At 49.1% G+C, this 17,131-nt stretch overlaps 2 protein-coding genes across 2 annotated transcripts in view; one reads left to right on the forward strand and one right to left on the reverse strand.

The window, feature by feature from the left end:
- Window positions 1-943: 943 nt before the first annotated feature.
- The window catches only part of LOC140694494 (netrin-1-like), a 171,952-nt gene continuing 155,764 nt past the window's right edge, over window positions 944-17,131 (forward strand). The window contains 3 exon segments of the mRNA XM_072957719.1: window positions 944-1,067; window positions 1,532-2,054; window positions 2,057-2,611. Of these exon segments, the coding sequence (XP_072813820.1) occupies window positions 1,595-2,054; window positions 2,057-2,611 (1,015 nt within the window). The 5' untranslated portion in view covers window positions 944-1,067; window positions 1,532-1,594.
- On the reverse strand, window positions 16,382-16,657 carry LOC140694485 (small integral membrane protein 36-like). Its single transcript, XM_072957717.1, has one exon. It carries the CDS (start codon window positions 16,655-16,657, stop codon window positions 16,382-16,384), a length of 276 nt encoding a protein of 91 aa, XP_072813818.1.

Consider the following 17,131-nt stretch of genomic DNA (forward strand, 5'->3'; position numbering starts at 1 on the left):
TGTTCCCAACAGAGGCCCACAGCATAGTGACAACTGTGCGGGGGTTGGGGGGCTTGGGGTGGGGAGTCAGAGCTCTTTCTCGCCGGACTCCAGGGGCTTGGGGCAGGAGGAGTAAGCCAGCAGAGGTTCCATCCTCCTCTTCCTCCAGATCCCGGGCTGTCTGCCCACGGGGCACGGCCCTGTACGCGGTGCCACCGCGGCCATCAGGCTGGGTTAGAGGAAGGCCCGACCCCAACGCGGCAAAGAAAACAAACACAGATGTGTTTGCCCGGGACCAGGAGGGAGAAAAATCTCCCACTCCCCCGCCGCCTGAGCGCTCCCCTGGGCGTGGGGCCGGCGGAAACCTGCGGGGCTCTCCCGGCAGCGCAGGGCCGGGGCGACGCGGACGGTCCCCGGCCGGCCCCTCCTCCCTCGGCGGGGTGCGCGCCGGGCCCAGCCCCCCTCTCCGGGGTTTCCCCGGGCGCTTTCCTCGCTTTCTCTTTGTCTCTGCTTCTCTTTCTCGGGCGCCCGGGTTCCCACCCGATCGCGCTCCCGCTCTCTCCAGGTCCCGGGCCGCTTCCCTGTAACTTTCTTCTTTCCCGGGGTTAAAACTTTGCTCGCGAGCGGGCGGCAGCTCGCCGACGTTATTGGCCGGCGCCCCGCCCGGCGGCCCCGCCCCCCGCCCCCGCGCTCCCCTCCGCCCCCCACTCCCAGCGCGAGTGGCGGCGGCGGCGGCGGCGGCGGCGGCGGAGCCTTTGGGGGCGTGCGTGCGTGTGTGAGTGCGCGCCAGCCAGCGGGAGTGTGTGTGCGCCCCGGGCGCGGGCTGGGCGGCACTCGCACGGCGGCTGAAGCGGCGGGAGCCGGGCGGTCGCGTCGTCACTCGAGAGAGAGAGGCGGCGGCGGCGGCGGCCGGGCCGGGCCGGGCCGGGGCTGGGGCAGCGGCGGCCGCGCCGGGCATGGAGCTGGCAAGCCCGCGCTGAGGCAGGACTCGCCTGCTAGCAGCCAGCGAGAGGCTCTCCGCCGTCCGGCGCGCGGGCTCCCCGGCCGGGGCCGGGCAAACTTTTCTTTCTCTTTTGCCGTCTCCAGAGGTAAAGTCCCGAATGCGGACTCGCCGGCGGGGTTGCGATTCGACACAGCGGAACGGGACCCCGGGCTGCGGGGAGGAGGGGGCGCGCGCCGTGCGGGCTCGAGGGGGGGGAGGCACGAGCTCTCCTGTGTCCGAGATTTGGGATACTGGCGGGCCGGCCGCGGACAGGCAGACGGGCGCGGGCATGACCCTCGGGCGGCGTGGAGGCGGTGGTGGCGGGGAAGCCGAGTGATCGCCCGCGGTCCCGACTCGCCGCCGGCAGGGAAGAAGAGGCGCGGGCCGTACGGGCTTGGGGGGGGTCCCCGGATTTGCCTGCCCCCGGGACGCGGGGAAGCGAGGCGGGCGTTCGGCCGCGGGCTTGGTGCCGGGGAAGCCGGGCGTTTGCCCGCGCCCCCGCTCGCCGCGCCCCCGGCGGGTGGAGGGAGCGGGGCGGGCTGGCTGAGCGCGGCTCCCCTCTCTCCGCAGGCGCCTTCTGCGGCGGGCAGAAGACTCTTCGGCGCGGCGGGGCCGGGGCCGGCTGGACGCAGCATGATGCGCGCAGTGTGGGAGGCGCTGGCGGCGCTGGCGGCAGTGGCGTGCCTGGTGGGCGCGGTGCGCGGCGGGCCCGGGCTCAGCATGTTCGCCGGCCAGGCGGCGCAGCCCGACCCCTGCTCGGACGAGAACGGCCACCCGCGCCGCTGCATCCCCGACTTTGTCAACGCAGCCTTCGGCAAGGACGTGCGCGTGTCCAGCACCTGCGGCCGGCCCCCGGCGCGCTACTGCGTGGTGAGCGAGCGCGGCGAGGAGCGGCTGCGCTCCTGCCACCTCTGCAACGCGTCGGACCCCAAGAAGGCGCACCCGCCCGCCTTCCTCACCGATCTCAACAACCCACACAACCTGACGTGCTGGCAGTCGGAGAACTACCTGCAGTTCCCGCACTACGTCACGCTTACGCTGTCTCTAGGCAAGAAGTTCGAAGTGACCTACGTGAGCCTGCAGTTCTGCTCGCCAGGCCGGAGTCTATGGCCATCTATAAGTCCATGGACTACGGGCGCACGTGGGTGCCCTTTCAGTTCTATTCCACGCAGTGCCGCAAGATGTACAACCGGCCGCACCGCGCGCCCATCACCAAGCAGAACGAGCAGGAGGCCGTGTGCACTGACTCTCACACCGACATGCGCCCGCTCTCGGGAGGCCTCATCGCCTTCAGCACTCTGGACGGGCGGCCCTCGGCGCACGACTTCGACAACTCGCCCGTGCTGCAAGACTGGGTCACGGCCACCGACATCCGCGTGGCCTTCAGCCGCCTGCACACGTTCGGAGACGAGAACGAGGACGACTCGGAGGTGGCGCGCGACTCGTACTTCTACGCCGTGTCGGACCTGCAGGTAGGCGGTCGCTGCAAGTGCAACGGCCACGCGGCCCGCTGCGTGCGCGACCGCGACGACAGCCTGGTGTGCGACTGCAGGCACAACACGGCCGGTCCGGAGTGCGACCGCTGCAAGCCTTTCCACTATGACCGGCCCTGGCAGCGCGCCACCGCCCGCGAGGCCAACGAGTGCGTGGGTGAGTGGGGCGCCGCGGGGACGCGGGCGGCGGGCGGCGGGCGGGGACCGGGGCGGCGGCTCCTGAGTCTCGCGACCGCGGGTTCTCCGGAGCGCCGGTGGACTCCGCCGCTGAGGGTCGCCAGCTGCGTGGATGTGGGAATGGTGGGAGGCGCGGGTGCAGTGTGAGTTTGGGGTGCCATCAAGAAGGCATAGCTGATGGGGCCGTTGGGGATTGCTTCCTGAGTGCCTCAGGCTGGTGAACGATGCTGGGGTCTGCCTTGGCCTTTTTAGGTGGTTCTGAAGAAACTCATTGAAATGGCCTTTCCATGAGGAGATGCTGTCCTGGCTCCCTCCGCGGAGGCTCCACACGCTTGGCGGCTCTTCTTGGAAACACTGGTTGCCAGAGCAGCTGTGTCAGCCTGGCTTCCCCAGAAAAGAAGGGAAAGCCAGCAGGGTGCCCTCTGCTAACCCAGGGGCCTCTTTCCAGGAGACGCTCCCAAGAGCAAACCACGCAGGAAACGAGAACCCGATAGCGAGGAGATGACAGTGGAAAAACAAGGAGGCAGAGAAGAGAAGGCAGGAAAACTGAGAAGGGCTAGGAGATGCGAAGGGCTTAAGAGACATTCTCTCTGAGGACAGGCCTTGCTTTGCATGGACAGGCCTTGCTCTGTGGGGGAGGACAGCGGGCTGAAGGGTGAAGACAGTTTGGGGCACGTTTTCATTTTCAGAGGATTCTTCTTTCCCATCACCTGGCCCGGAGCCCTCACTGTGACTGCTAACATTTTTGAAATACACTTCAAGGTATTTTCTCCTAGTGACAAATCTGTTTCTTTCCCAGCAGCCCTGGGACCACATAGCTGCTAGGAAGGGAGGACAGCCATGGAGCAGCAAAGAAGGAAGACAGGTTATTAAGGAAACTCCACATTCAGCAGGAGAGGGGTGGAAATGCATTGCAGGTCTGAGAAGGAGGCTCAGAAGAGAGAGAAGACAGGACAAGAGGTATGAGATGTGGCTGCTTCTGCTCTTCAGTTGCAGGTCAAACAGGCGGATTAGGAGGGACAGAGGACATTTAGCAGAGGTTAGGAACACCCAGACAGGGAAATAGGATGACTTACCCCTGGGAGATGCAAATGCCTCAGCCCATGGTGGGCCCAGCACACGTGCAGCATGGCCCCAGGGCAGCGGGCACCAGGGTGAGGAAGGTGTCCAGGTGAGGGGCCAAGCTCGGGCTTGCAGGGTAGTGCAGATTCCAGCTTGGCGAGGGGGTAGACAGCCGAGAGTTCCTAGAACCCCAGGGGGATGCAGAAGCTGAAGTAAATAAAGGACCAAAAATAGATCTGGGTGGTAGATAAGATGGCTGCAGGGAGTAGGGACTCACTTCTAGAGGCCAGGTTGGGGACCCCACACAAAGCTTCAGAGGACAAGCTGGGATTTCCCCGAGGCAGACCCCCAGGAACCAGACCAGGATGGCCCACGGGTCAGCATATACCCATGACCCGCTTGTGGAACTGATGCCAAGTAGGACCCTGCAGGCCACCCTCCCAACCCCTGCCTCTTGTTTATAGAACAGCTGACATCTCCCAGGCCTCCCTGAGCCATAAGAGAGTAGGCTCAAGTGCTTAATCTCTCTAACTGTTACCAAGCCTGCTGCCCGCAGGGTCATCCCCCTGCACCTCCCTCGAATAGAAACCAGTTGCTCTTATCTAAGTCTCAGGAGGCAGCCGCAAAGAGAAGAAACAAGAACTGGTTAGAACTAACAAGGCCCAAGATGGAGGAGGATCTGACTTCCGGTGGACCTTGAGCCTCATCACACTCACTGCAATGCTTTAGCACGCTAAACGACGCACTCACCAGAAGCCATGACAGTTGACAGCTGCCATGACAACAACCGGAAAAGTTCATACAAGGATGGAAAAAAAAAGTGGGGGTTGGCGATTGGCTTCAGCACACCCAGAAGGAGGACATGATGGCAGAAGCTTCTCATAAAAGTCCACGAGGCTCGACTCTGGAGCTGGAGCTGTCTCTCCTGGCCATCTTGGCTGACAGCTCCTTGCTCGAGCCCTTTCTTTCCTTCTCCCCTTCTGAGCAAAAAAACAGGTCTTCCTTTTGTCCCTCTGCCTCTGCTGCAAATCCTTTCATGGCTGGCGACAAGCACGCACACTTCGGTGGGCTTCTTATTTAAGGGGTCTCACTATCCACCAACAGAACTATGACTCCATCCTGCTACTGTAGGACTTTCAAGTTCTGCCTCCACTCAGACACAACTTGGAGAAAGAGAAGAAGGTGGAGCGATATCTTGAGGGAAACTGCCCCGAATCTTTGAATTGATTGAATCCTCAACCCAAAGACATCGAGTGGAATGAAAGAGTCTCTTTTAAATTGGAAAAGAAGAAATTAATTTTAATTGGTCAATTAAGTTTTCTGGGGACTCAAATAAAGATGAAATCAATTATAGATACTTTTTGGAGCTACATTTTTTCCCCCCTAAAACAGAACTGCAGTGTAAACTTTCTGACCTCCCTGTTAAGAATGACCTTTCACATCCACAAACAGATTTAGAGCCTGAGTCTTCTTCACATTATCATTTTTGAACTTGACATCAAATCAAAGTAGATGTTTTCTTCCAACTTTACAGATGCAACAAAAAAAGATGCTCAGTGATGGTTGGAACTTTATTCAAGTTCAACAGCATGGAAGAGGGCCTCTTACAGGTCCGTTTCAAAACAGGCTGCTGAATCTCAGTCTAACGTATTGGTTCTCACCCGGGGCCATTACTGCAGACAACTTTGGTTGCCACACTGAGGGGAGAGATGCTACTGGTACCCTGTGGGTAGAGGCAGGGATGCTGCTGAACATTGTGCGGTGCAGACAACAACCCCACGGCAAAGAATTATCTGGCCCCAAATGCCTAGTGCTGAAGTAGAGAAACCCTCTCATACACACACTATTGGGGGTTGATTCCAAGGGGGGAAATTGTATCTCTCCTTTCACACTCGTGAAAATGGACTAGGATTCAGAGCCAGGGTGACTGATTACTATTTAATAAGGAAGACACAACTGATAAACCTTAACTTGCCCGAGATAGAACCTCATCGGAGCTTCGTGTCTAAGATGGGTGAGTCAAAGATTTGGTCGGATAAAGGGGAAATTGTGAGCACCCTGGGCATACTCAGAGCAGATAATTTTTAACTTCCTTTCCTCTGCACAATACAGTTATCTTCAATAACAATCAAATTAAAACAAATAACAGCCAGAAAAATGAACTTTTTAAATTGAATGTCATATACATAATTACGGTGGTAATAAAAAATAAATACAGTGAAAAAGGAAGAAAAGAATTTTATATGAATAGTTTAAAATTATATTAATGCATTTTCTTTCAAAGGAAAAAAATATATACCTGTATATTGGTCTGTTGCAATAACGAAAAATAATATTACAGAGTGTATGTTAACTGACTTCTTGCAAATTTGTCTTCTGTAAGTTTGTCAGTGATTTCATGAAAATTGGTCTTCTTTTTCAAAATTAGTCTTCTTTGTATATTTATGTTCACCAGACAATGCAGCCACATTTGTCAAGCTATCTTCACTCATAGTTAATCAAAAATTTTTTTATTACTTTTAATTCTGAAATTTCTTTCACACAAAGCAACAAGCTTACAAATAGGACTTGCAATACCTACTTCAGGGCAAGTTTGGCTGAGATACATAAAATATCCCATTTCTCAATAAATTTCAGAAATGCCAATACTCCCCATGTCTTTGTTCCTCTTCAGGATTTGTTCTAGCAGCATTCCAAAGTTGGCATGGTTGAAAATTTCCATTTAAAATATCTCCAGCAGAAAATCCATCTAATTTCATTGCATCTGGTTAAAACTTTGAAAATTTTTCTTCCACAAAAACAGAAAATGGCTGAACAACAGAAAACATTGCCATTATCATTTAAAAAATCACTTCAGACAGTAACCCCCCTTTCTGCCTACACTCAGGGCTGATCTGTCTTGCCCCTCAGCTCTCAGTACTCTGCCTGGGGATGCTTCCTGGAGGAGGTGAGTTTCACTATTCAGGGGAGGATCTGTGTGGTAAGGCAGGCTTCATGGATTCAGTGTTCCACCATGAGGTCTTTTTTTTTTAACTTTTTTTTTTCTCTTTGCATAAAGAATATGCAAATACAGGAGGGAGGGTAATAGCTCAGTGGTAGAGCATATGCTTAGCATGCACAAGGTCCTGGGTTCAATCCTCAGTACTTCCATTAAAATAAATAACTGAATAATTAAAAAATAATAAATGAATAAGAATATACAAATAATAATCATAAAAGTAATAAATAGATAAGAAATTTGCAAAGAATATGGAAAAGGAAACACATTAAAGAATAAAAATGACACATTGCATTAGGAGTATGTTTGGTTTTCCATCCACAGTGTACAGCTTCTGCCCTCAAAAATGCTGATACATTGTGGGCAAACTATCACTGTAGGAAGTCAGCCATCGCAAGAGGGACTGGGGGAGTGCTTGCGCTGGGAGTCGGGTGAGGTTCAGAGGAGGGAGTGACTGCATCCAACCAGGAGACTAGAGGAGATGTCACAGGAAAAGAGACACCTCAATTTGTCCTGAAGAATGAGTAGGGTTTGGGTACTTGAAGAGGATGTTAAGACCTCCGTTCCTCCCTCTGCAAAACGAGAACCAGATCACTTCGTCCCTTGGGTCCATGTGGAAAATAACACAAGAGGAGACAAGGTGCTCTGTTGGACAGAGCCTGGTCCCAGAAGTAAGGGTTTGCTGTAACTGCGCTTGGCTGTGTATGATGTTCAGCAAGTGCGTTTCCTTCTCTAGAAGACAAAACGAGAGATTTACCAGACGAAACATCTCAAAGGCGCCCTCTGACTCGACCATTACTGTGTGATCCTAAAAGTGCCTTGGGGCAGATTTCTGAGAATGGAACTGGGTTTTCTGTTTGCACACTGGTGAATGAGTATTGCTTAAGAGAGTCAGCTGTGGTGTTGATAAGGTCACAGGCTTTCCCTGTCCCATCACCTGCCTGGAGCCTTGTACCTCTGTCCTCCCCAATCACACCCACCTCCACCACTGCCAGCCAGCACCCAAGGGAGGGAAGTGAGAAGGGAGATGGAGGGAGTGGGGGAGGGGAGAGCTAGCGGGTGGGGGAGAGAGGAAGGCAGAGGACGACCATCCCAGGGCACAAATAGCTCGAACCCCAGCATCCCACGAAGAATTGTGAGGCCAAGGGAGGGGAGTCTCCTCCCCTTTCTGCTCACCCACCCCCGTCTCCTTTTTTAAATCACTTTTCCTCTACTTCAGAGATTCATCTTCTTTCAAAAGAAAGAAAGGCACTTTGGTCTTTTAAGGGTACCTTCTCCTGAGGCTTTTGTGTGTGTCCGCTTCCCTCTGTAGTTCTGGGGAGGCAGCAGGGAGGCAGGGGCACCTGAAAGGAGGGTGATGGGTTCTCTGCAAGGCTGCCCAGGCGGGAGGTGGGGTGGGCTGGAGACAGGGAGAGGGATCTCTGGGCTGTCGCAGAGGCCTTGTCAAAGGGCTTGTTTTCTGGCCTTCAAAGGTATGAACAGAAAAGTCAGGAAGCAGAGACGAAGGAAGGACAGAGATGGGGAAGACTGATTTTTAGGGAAGGCAGACCTGGCTCAGCGGCTTCTCTCTTCTGAATCCTAATCTGATCTCAGAGGTGGTGGGTTGGGAATCAGCACCCTGGTAGAGGCATTTTAAAAATTATTCAAAATTCATTAATTAAAGCTGAGGAGGTTGGGGCATGTTTGCTGGGTGTTGAGGAGACGGTGATGGGCTGCGGTCAGCACACCCTCCCCGCTCCCCCTGGGGACATAGTTCAGGCTGCCCGCTCCTCTCTGAACTTGGATGAGGCTTGCTATTGACAGCCCTCAGTTTCCTTGTTTATTCTACCCCGAGCACCTTGTAGGGTTACTGAAAGGACCAGAATGAGAAACAGATGAGCTACCATCCTGCGATGCAAAGGTGTTCAGACGCTTTGGGAGCCTCGGCGAGTGGAAGGAAGACTTCCTTCCCTGAGAGCATCTTCCTCGTGTGAGAAGTTCAGGAAGAGACCTCCCCTCTTCTCTCACCTGCTTCCCAAGTCACAGGAGGCTGCCAGGGCAGAAGAAACCTGGAATGTCGCTGGACCTTGTGACTCATGCCGGGAGCCACCTACTAGCTGGGAAAAGTGCACAGTTCCCAGCTGGCCGGGGCCTGCGGGTTCACACTGAAGGGCCTGGATTTCTGAATCTTTGCATCCTGGGACTCATTTTCAGGGGTGGGACAGAGTTTCTAGAGAGAAGTGGCTCAGGGACTGCTATCTGTTTGGGGAGTCGGTATATTTAGAAGAAGCTGAGTCATGTTAGTAAAGCAAGAATTCTGGTTTTACTAAGTACATGCTGATTTGTGGAAGCTTTCAGAAATTAGTGCTGATCACCAGGTACAAATTTCTGTGATGCTCCGTTACCAGTTCATCTTGGAGTGGAAAATTAAGGATGTGATGTTGGTTCTTAGGGGGAAGGTTGATGTTACAGCAGGGGCACTAGACTGGGAGTTCGCCAGCCTAGGGTGGACTCCAGGCTCCACCAGCAAATACTTGATTTCTCATCTTAAAAGAAGGTTAGTAGATGAGAGATTCTCCAAGATTCTTTCTTAATTCATTCCCTCTCTTCTAATATGTCAGTGTAGGAATCTTACAAGTAAATCTAGCCTAAGGGACAAAAATGCTAAATGGTCTCATCATGTTTTATTATGTCTGTGTTACTCATCTGACTTTCAAACCAGAATGAGGACACAAACCCTGGGTACCTCCTGCAAGGTCAAGGAAAGGGGGAGGTGGGCAGCGAGAGGGAAGAAACTAATACTTGCTGAGTGTCTAATATTCCAAGTTGCCAGGTGCTTTATAAATGTTACCTTGTTTAATGCAAACAGTATTAAGACAGCATTAAATGACTGTGAGGCTCAGAAAAATTAAGTACCATGTTACTAGCTGAAAAGACCTTCTTCATAGTGATCGCTCAATGAGTATCCATTTATCAAATAAATGAATGTCAGAGATGCAGGGTTTGAGTCCAGGTTTAATTCAACCCCAAAGCCTTATATCACTAATTCACAAGCTGCAGTTGAAATCACCTGGGGAATTTTTTAAACTGCTGATGCCTGCATTCCACCTACCCCAGCAGATTCTGGTTTCAGAATTCTTTGAGCCTTGGTTTCTTTAAGTGAAAGGTGAAGACTACAGCCTCAGATCCACATCCCTCTCAGGGTGTTTTGATACTCAGGGGTGTACAGGGGAGACTCAACTAGGAGAGTTCTGTCAGACCGCAAATCAGGCTGGTCTTCCACACCAGAGGCTGCACATCTCTGGGCGGTGCAGGCAGGGGTGTCTTTACAAGCTCCCCAAGATGATCGTTCTGTGCATCCATCCTTGGCTGTAAGCCATCTATCGACTGAGCTCATGTAATGAAACCTGAGAGCTGTCCTTGACTCTTCTACCAAGATCCCTAATCTATCCATCCGTCTCATCCCTAAAGCCTTATTGGGAGACTATTGTAGGAAACTCTCTCACCCTCCAACTCTTCCTGATTCCTTGCCATCCATCTTCCATGTAGCTGCCAGGATAATCTTTCTAATACAGGAATATGCTTATGTCATTCCCCTGATCAGGCTGAAGTCCAAAGGCCTTGGAGGGATATGCAGGGACATCCATGGTCTGGCCGTACTTCATTTTCCACCATGCTCCCCTTTGGACCCTGTGATCCAACGATGCTTCACCCTAGGAGGGTTCTGGTTTCTCTCACCTCTGTGCTGCTGCCTGGAATGTCCCTCCCCATCTTTTCCTGACAAACTCCTGCTTTTCCTCACTCAGCTCAACCATCACCTTCCCTGTGGAGCTCTCCCAAACCCATCCTGTTCCCCATCAAAGAGTGAGGGAGGCTAGGGGGCCACTTCTATTTTATGGATTTTTAGGGATATTTCAAAAGATGAAGTAGTGCCAAAGAAAATGACTCCCAAAATTGCCATTCTATCTCTGTGAATGTACATGTATTTGGTAACAAATCACATATCCTAATTTGAGACCTTTCAAAAATGTAGGACTTGACCAAATGACCATCCTGCTCCCTACCCCCCCCCCACTCAAATACCCTGCTTTGAGCTAGCACAATCTTCAGATCGGAGGAGCCATGTAACTAATGGGTTATGTGTGCAGAGGCAAATTTTAAGGGAATTTCTAGTTCCTCAACTTCTACATACTTTTTCTTAAACGAATCTGCCCCAGAAAGTGCTTGTTTTTTCTTTTCTTTTTTCTTTTCTTTTCTTTTCTCTTCCTTCTTTCTTTCCTTCTTTCCTTCCTTCCTTCCTTTCTCCCTTTCTTTCTTTTTCTTTCTTTCTTTCTTTCTTTCTTTCTTTCTTTCTTTCTTTCTTTCTTTCTTTCTTTCTTTCTTTCTTTCTTTCTTTCTTTCTTTCTTTCTTGGTGAGGGGGTGGTTAATTAGGTTATTTATTTATTTATTTACTTACTTATTTATTATTGACGTGTAGTCAGTTTAGTGGCGTGCTATCCCCCCATGCCAGAAAGTGCTTGTTGATAAGTCCTCATGCTGTTTCTCCTTTTCTTTCCTGTCCTTTCAAAGTCATACTCCTCACACCTTACCCAGGATGAGCATACTTCCCGCCCACCCTAAGTCTTACTTATGGGGGGCTCTGTTCCAGGTGTAAATACTTGGGGCACCAGGCGATGATGAGGAAGTTGACTGTCTTTAAAGTCTTTGGTTGTCAAGGCAGCACAATCTCCCGCGTCCGTCTCCCTAGATATGCAATTCTATTAAAGCTTTGCTTTCTAAAGTCAGTAAGTGCACCAAAAAATTTAACATGCGCGTGGTTTTGATCAGTTGCGTAGTAGCAATAAAGGGAACTGCAAGTTACACCTAGGGAAATATTTTTTAAACTTTTGGAGTCTTATGTTCAGAGAGAATAAAAATAATCTCAGTCGATAGATACAGTTTTATGGCTGAAAAACATGGAGAGTCGATACAAGACTTTCAAGCAGAAAAATATATAATGTTAGAAACAAATTCAATGAGGGGAAAATACAATGGAAATAATAAACTTGAGGGGAAAAGGAGTGGCGTACAAATTCCAATGGCATTTTTCAAATGGATGCTGGCAGATATCAGCTCACTTGGGTTTTGGTACCTCATTGGCTACGTTAAGAAGGGCCGTGTCATGCTTTATTAAAAGGCTGATATTTAGAAGCAACTAAATATTGCCCTTTTTGCAACTAAAACAACCTTGGATACAAATCAATACAATAAGCGGCAACATATTGGGATATCTCTAGTGAAAAGCCTATTGCAATGTCTACTGCATGAAAACATCCCTACCGTCAAACCATCTCTTACAGCCATGTCACTGTTTATTAGAGTCCAGTCCGCAGCTTATGAAAATAAATACTTTGAAAGAGTGTGTTACTTTAAGACTGCTGACTTGAGAGAGAGGGGCAAAGTAATATTCAGTAAATATCCAAAGGACGGAGCAGTCTAAAATATTTAGTTCCCCTAGTCCTGACTCTGACCTGTGTGAAAATAATACAGCCCTCCCAACCCCATCATTCTCAGTTGCCTCAGCCTAAGAGGCACAGATGGTCTCTCAGGTAACGAATCCAGTATTATTAACAGTTTCCACTGTGAATGAATTGGTCTTGCTGAAAAGCACACAGTTAGGTCTGCTTGTGGATGAGGAGCAGAAGCCCTGAAGTACTTCAGTTGCCTCTTTTTCATCAGGCTGTAGGACGTTCTCTGTGGTAGCAGTTGTCTGGGGAAGCTTGCTGGGTTTGAAGATCTAGTTTGATTTGAGTAATTTATTAATAATTTGGAAAAAAATCCAATTAAATTTGTGTGTGATTCTAAATTGAGAGCTCCTACAGGGACCCAGAAGGAACAGAAGTGTAAAAGGAAAAAGTTCAGAAGATTCTCATCTGCATTTCCCCAGCCCCCTCTCCCCTCCAATATCTTGCTTTCTCTGCTCTTCATCTTCTCACTCTGATTCTTCATTTGTTTCTGACTCTCTCTCTCCCTCTATTTACACACACACACACACACACACACACACCCCGCTACTAATCAGAGGTAGCATGTGAGAATAGCCCTCTTTGGGGGAGATTTACTCACTCCCATACTGCAGAATCAGACACAGAGCGCTGCCCTCACTCTTTTACCCCCTCGCACTCTAGACTCATGTTCCCCCTTTCCTTCTTAATCTTCCAATAGAATTGTAAGCTGTCAGAGCTAGACAGAACCTTAGAAATTCTACCCTCTCACTTTATAGAAGAGGAAACTAAGAGAGGATATATGTGACTTGTTCATGGGCACTGAGTTAGTAGCAGAACCAGGACTAGAACCCAAGCAGCAAGTGATAAATGATGGGGAATAAGAAAGGAAAAATATACAATGGCTTTTCTCCAGATAGGCTTCATTTTAAAGTCTATCGCTGGGCCCCACAGAGACTTGCCTCTGCTCCATTATTTCTTCAGCCCATTAGATCATTTAACAGCTCCGTATTAAGCCTCTCCCCGGGGCTGACATTCTAGCACAGGAAAGAGAGACAAGGAGGAATGAACGTGGGTTTGTTCCTGTCCTTGAGTGACTGTAAAAACCCTGAGAACTGAGTTCAGATCCTGTCTTTCCCTGTGGGCTAGCTACTTGGCCTTGCACAAGCTCGAACACCTCCCTGAGTCTCCAGTTCTTTGTCTCTAAACTACACTGAATTGTGTCTGTCTCACGGGAGAGAGGGAGGATTAAATGAGATATGAGTGAAAAGGATCTGGCATGCAGCAGATTCCAGATAAACCTCTGTTCTCTCCCTCCCTTTTCCTTTGCCTTGAAAGTGTTTTGCTGCGTCCTTCCCACAGCAATCACCTGAATTAGGCCAAACTGTTGCATTTGCTTTAATACAAATTGTGCACGATGGGACACTAATGTATTAAAATTAGGTGGGATGAGGGAGTCCTAATCCCAAAAGGAAACAAAAGTAAGGCTGTAGCATCTGAATGTTAAAGGAACTTCTTGGTTTTAGCTGGCATCCGTGCCACGGGGTTTTAAGACATTAGTTACAGCTTCACGGCTGTGCAGCTAATAATTCCATGGGAAATTAACGCTTTATTTGAAAAATAAGAAATAAATGGAAAAGTTTTAAAATACAAAGAGGTATGAGATCATGCAGTAGAGAGGACTTAGGGGGACAAATAGGAAACAGAACAGGATCTTAGTCTCAGCTCTGAGGCCAAGTGCTTGTGGAAAATCACTCTTGCTTCTGGGCTGGTTTCCTCATCGGTGAGATTCTTAAAGTCACTTCTAGTTCTTATAAGATTCTAGCGCACCTGCTATACAGAAAGATTATTTCAAATGCTGAGGAGCTGGTTCTGGTTTGGAGAACGCAACTCCAAAGGAGCCACACACCAAATGAACGAGAGGATTGGAAACACTTAATGCCCTTTATTCTAACATTCACCTTAGAGTCTTTTTAGTTTCTTTCTTTCCTTCTTTTTTCTCTCCTTTGGCTCTATTTCTGTTCCCTTATCTGTTGTCTGTTACTCTATTTGTTTTTTTGTTCTTTTCTTTCTCCTTCTTTCTCTTAGAATTAATCTCTGTTAATCTGTCCTTTTCAGTTGACCCCAATGTGGCATTGAGATATAATTAAAAATATGTGTGTTCTTAAAACTTACGAATGAATGATTATTTCAAACTCTTAACTTTTAGATTAGATGAGCTGAACATATTATGTGTTTCGCTCTTAAAAAGCTACAGTTACAATGATCATTGTTACCATCACTTTTTCTTGCTGTCCACTGATTTTTTTTCCCTTCATTGATATATTTTGCCTCCATTGATTTATGTACATTCCCATAACAAAGAAAAGAATAAAGATTAGTTCAGGTGAAGTTCACACCAGGGAAGGGGCAGATCCTTAAAAGCTTCCCATGAATTTATCGTATTTTCCCATTTATTTTATATTTTCACTATTAAAGTGGAGATGGCTTCTTGACCATAAAAAAAATTTCTCAGATAGATTTTCAATATAGTTTTCAAATCACATATTTAAAAGAACATATGATTTTCTGATATAAGGTGAACAAAATTTAAAAACTGTTAAAGATCTGAAAACAAATTACTAGGATTTGCTTAATTTTTGTTCTAGCTACTTTACAGTCCAAAGGTAAAACCATGCCCATGGCTGAAGCTGGCAGGGAAGGCCGGGCTGCTCCCTCCTCTTCAGTTTTCTATAAGATAATTTAAACTTAATTGCTTACTTTTTCTTCACAGTTTTGGAAGCCATCAGTCTGTCACCATCAGTGAACGCTTTGTTATCCCTTCTGTCTCAGATGCCATCTCCTGTTCTACCCTTCAAATCCCCAACACAATTTTGTCCTAGGAAACAGCTGCACATCTCTCAAGCCAAATCATCTCATCTTTGATGCCCGCGTCTAAGGTGAAATTGACCCTTTGGCATTATTCGAACGTTTCTTGAGCCCCCTCTGCATGCTGGACTTTCCTATGCTTCATGGTCTGAGTCGTGCCTGCCTCCTCCTCTTCCCGCCAGGCAGCAAAGACCAGAGGGAGGGTCGTGACACACTCCTTTCTCTGTATTTCCAACAGGGCCTGATTGGAAGAGGGGTTTAGTAAATTATCAAGTGAGCATGTCGGTTGCCCTGAGCTTGGGGAAGGGAAGACTAATAAAAAACACATATATGCAATGGAGATACTAATTCAAAATTGTGGTGACAGATGAATGAGCAGGGAAACACATCTAATAAGGGGACAAGAAGACAGCAAGTAGTGCTGGGGGACTGAAACACGGACCCCTGGGACCTAAGTAAATTTTGCAAGGAGTCCTCAGTAATTTTGCACTGGACCAGGTCAGATTTGAGGACTGGAGATAAAACTGCTTGATGAGAGGTATGAAAGGGAATCAACATTAATAATCGTAAGACTAACCTTCTGTGAATTAACTTGTCTAAACACCCCCAAACAGCTGGAGGTCCTACCACTAGCCCTGAGGCATAAAGAAATGGCTCTGGGCACTCAGCTAGTGAGTGGAGGAGGCAGGGTCTGAACCCAGGCTCCACACTTTGTCACTTAAGCTCTGTGCTCTACGATGGCTGTGTTCACCACAGAGACTCACAGTGGGGAGCAGAATGTGAGAGCTAGTATGTATAGAAATAATAATAATCTGAAGCCTGGAAAAACGCAATGGTTGCCTTGAAAAGAAGGGACTGACTAAGTATAGCATAAGTTTGAGCTAGCCCCGTTCCTCATTACACACACACACACACACACACACACACACACACACACAATTGCACCCCCTTTAAACCTTTACTCAAAAGTCAGTCTTTCCTGGAAGCTGCAAGGGTGGCATCAGTAATATACATGTAACCAGCTCCACTAAACAATAGTATTGGCTGGTGGGTATAGCTCAGTGGTAGAGCAGGTGCTTAGCATGCATGAGGTCCTGGGCTCAATCCCCCATACCTCCACTTAAAAAAAAATGTATTGCTGAGGTTTTGCATTTGGAGAATGTGACCAAAGCTAACCTTGGGCTTCTTAACTTAAACAGTTGCTTCTCCCACAAGGAGGATGAGGAGGAAGCAGGAAGTACGGCAGGGCTCCCACTTACCTAGCCAGCAGGACCCATGCTCAGAGACACTTGGAGTTACGTGGGAGAATGGTTTGTCCAGGATGTCTTGTGCCCTCTCCCCAGTATCCTTCAGCCAGCCTCAAACCATTGTGCTTTTCTTCCCCAGTGGAGCAGGGTTCCCAAAATGAAGGCCCCTTGCCCGGGGGGGCCCGGGAGGGCTTTGCTGCATCACCACCAAGTGGATGGAGGGCTGGGCATCCAGGGTGCTCTCAGGTGCGTACTCCTTACTGGGGTCCTTGCCTCGGCAGTCATACAGCACGCAGGAGATGAGGAAAACCAGGAGCAAGATGACGTAGCTCGCAATGAGGATGATCAGGTTCAAGGTGACCGGGTCCATCTCCAAGTAAAACTCCATCACGTCGCTGACGGTTGGGAAGTGGGTCTAGAGAAAGGTGGTGGGGCCAGTTTGGGGGTTGCCTGGAGCAAACCCTCGTCCATAGAAACAGCTACATTGGCTTGGGAATAAAAATACATTAATCCTCACTCTTCCGGGAGCCTCCCAGATTAAAGCTGCTTGGTTTAATAACTTAAGCTCTTGCTGTTAATACCACAGCCACCAAAGCACAGACGCTGTCTCTCATCAGTTCACCAATGCAGAGAGAGAAAGAGAGGGGTGGTTTATGTGTTACCAAAGTGTGGTAGGTAAGCAAGGGTTCCACATAATTTGGTGTCCAAACAGGCAGCTGTGGTGAGCAAAAGTCAGGGCTGTTAATAAGCACACTGGTAAAAGTTGGATTGTCCTGGGAAAATTGTGAAATATGGTCACTGTTTATATAAGGGAGGTTGATTTTTTATTTTCTTTTTATTAAAGTATAGCTGATTTACAATA

The sequence above is a fragment of the Vicugna pacos genome, unplaced genomic scaffold, assembly GCF_048564905.1.
Source record: "Vicugna pacos unplaced genomic scaffold, VicPac4 scaffold_21, whole genome shotgun sequence".
Lineage (NCBI taxonomy): Eukaryota > Metazoa > Chordata > Mammalia > Artiodactyla > Camelidae > Vicugna > Vicugna pacos.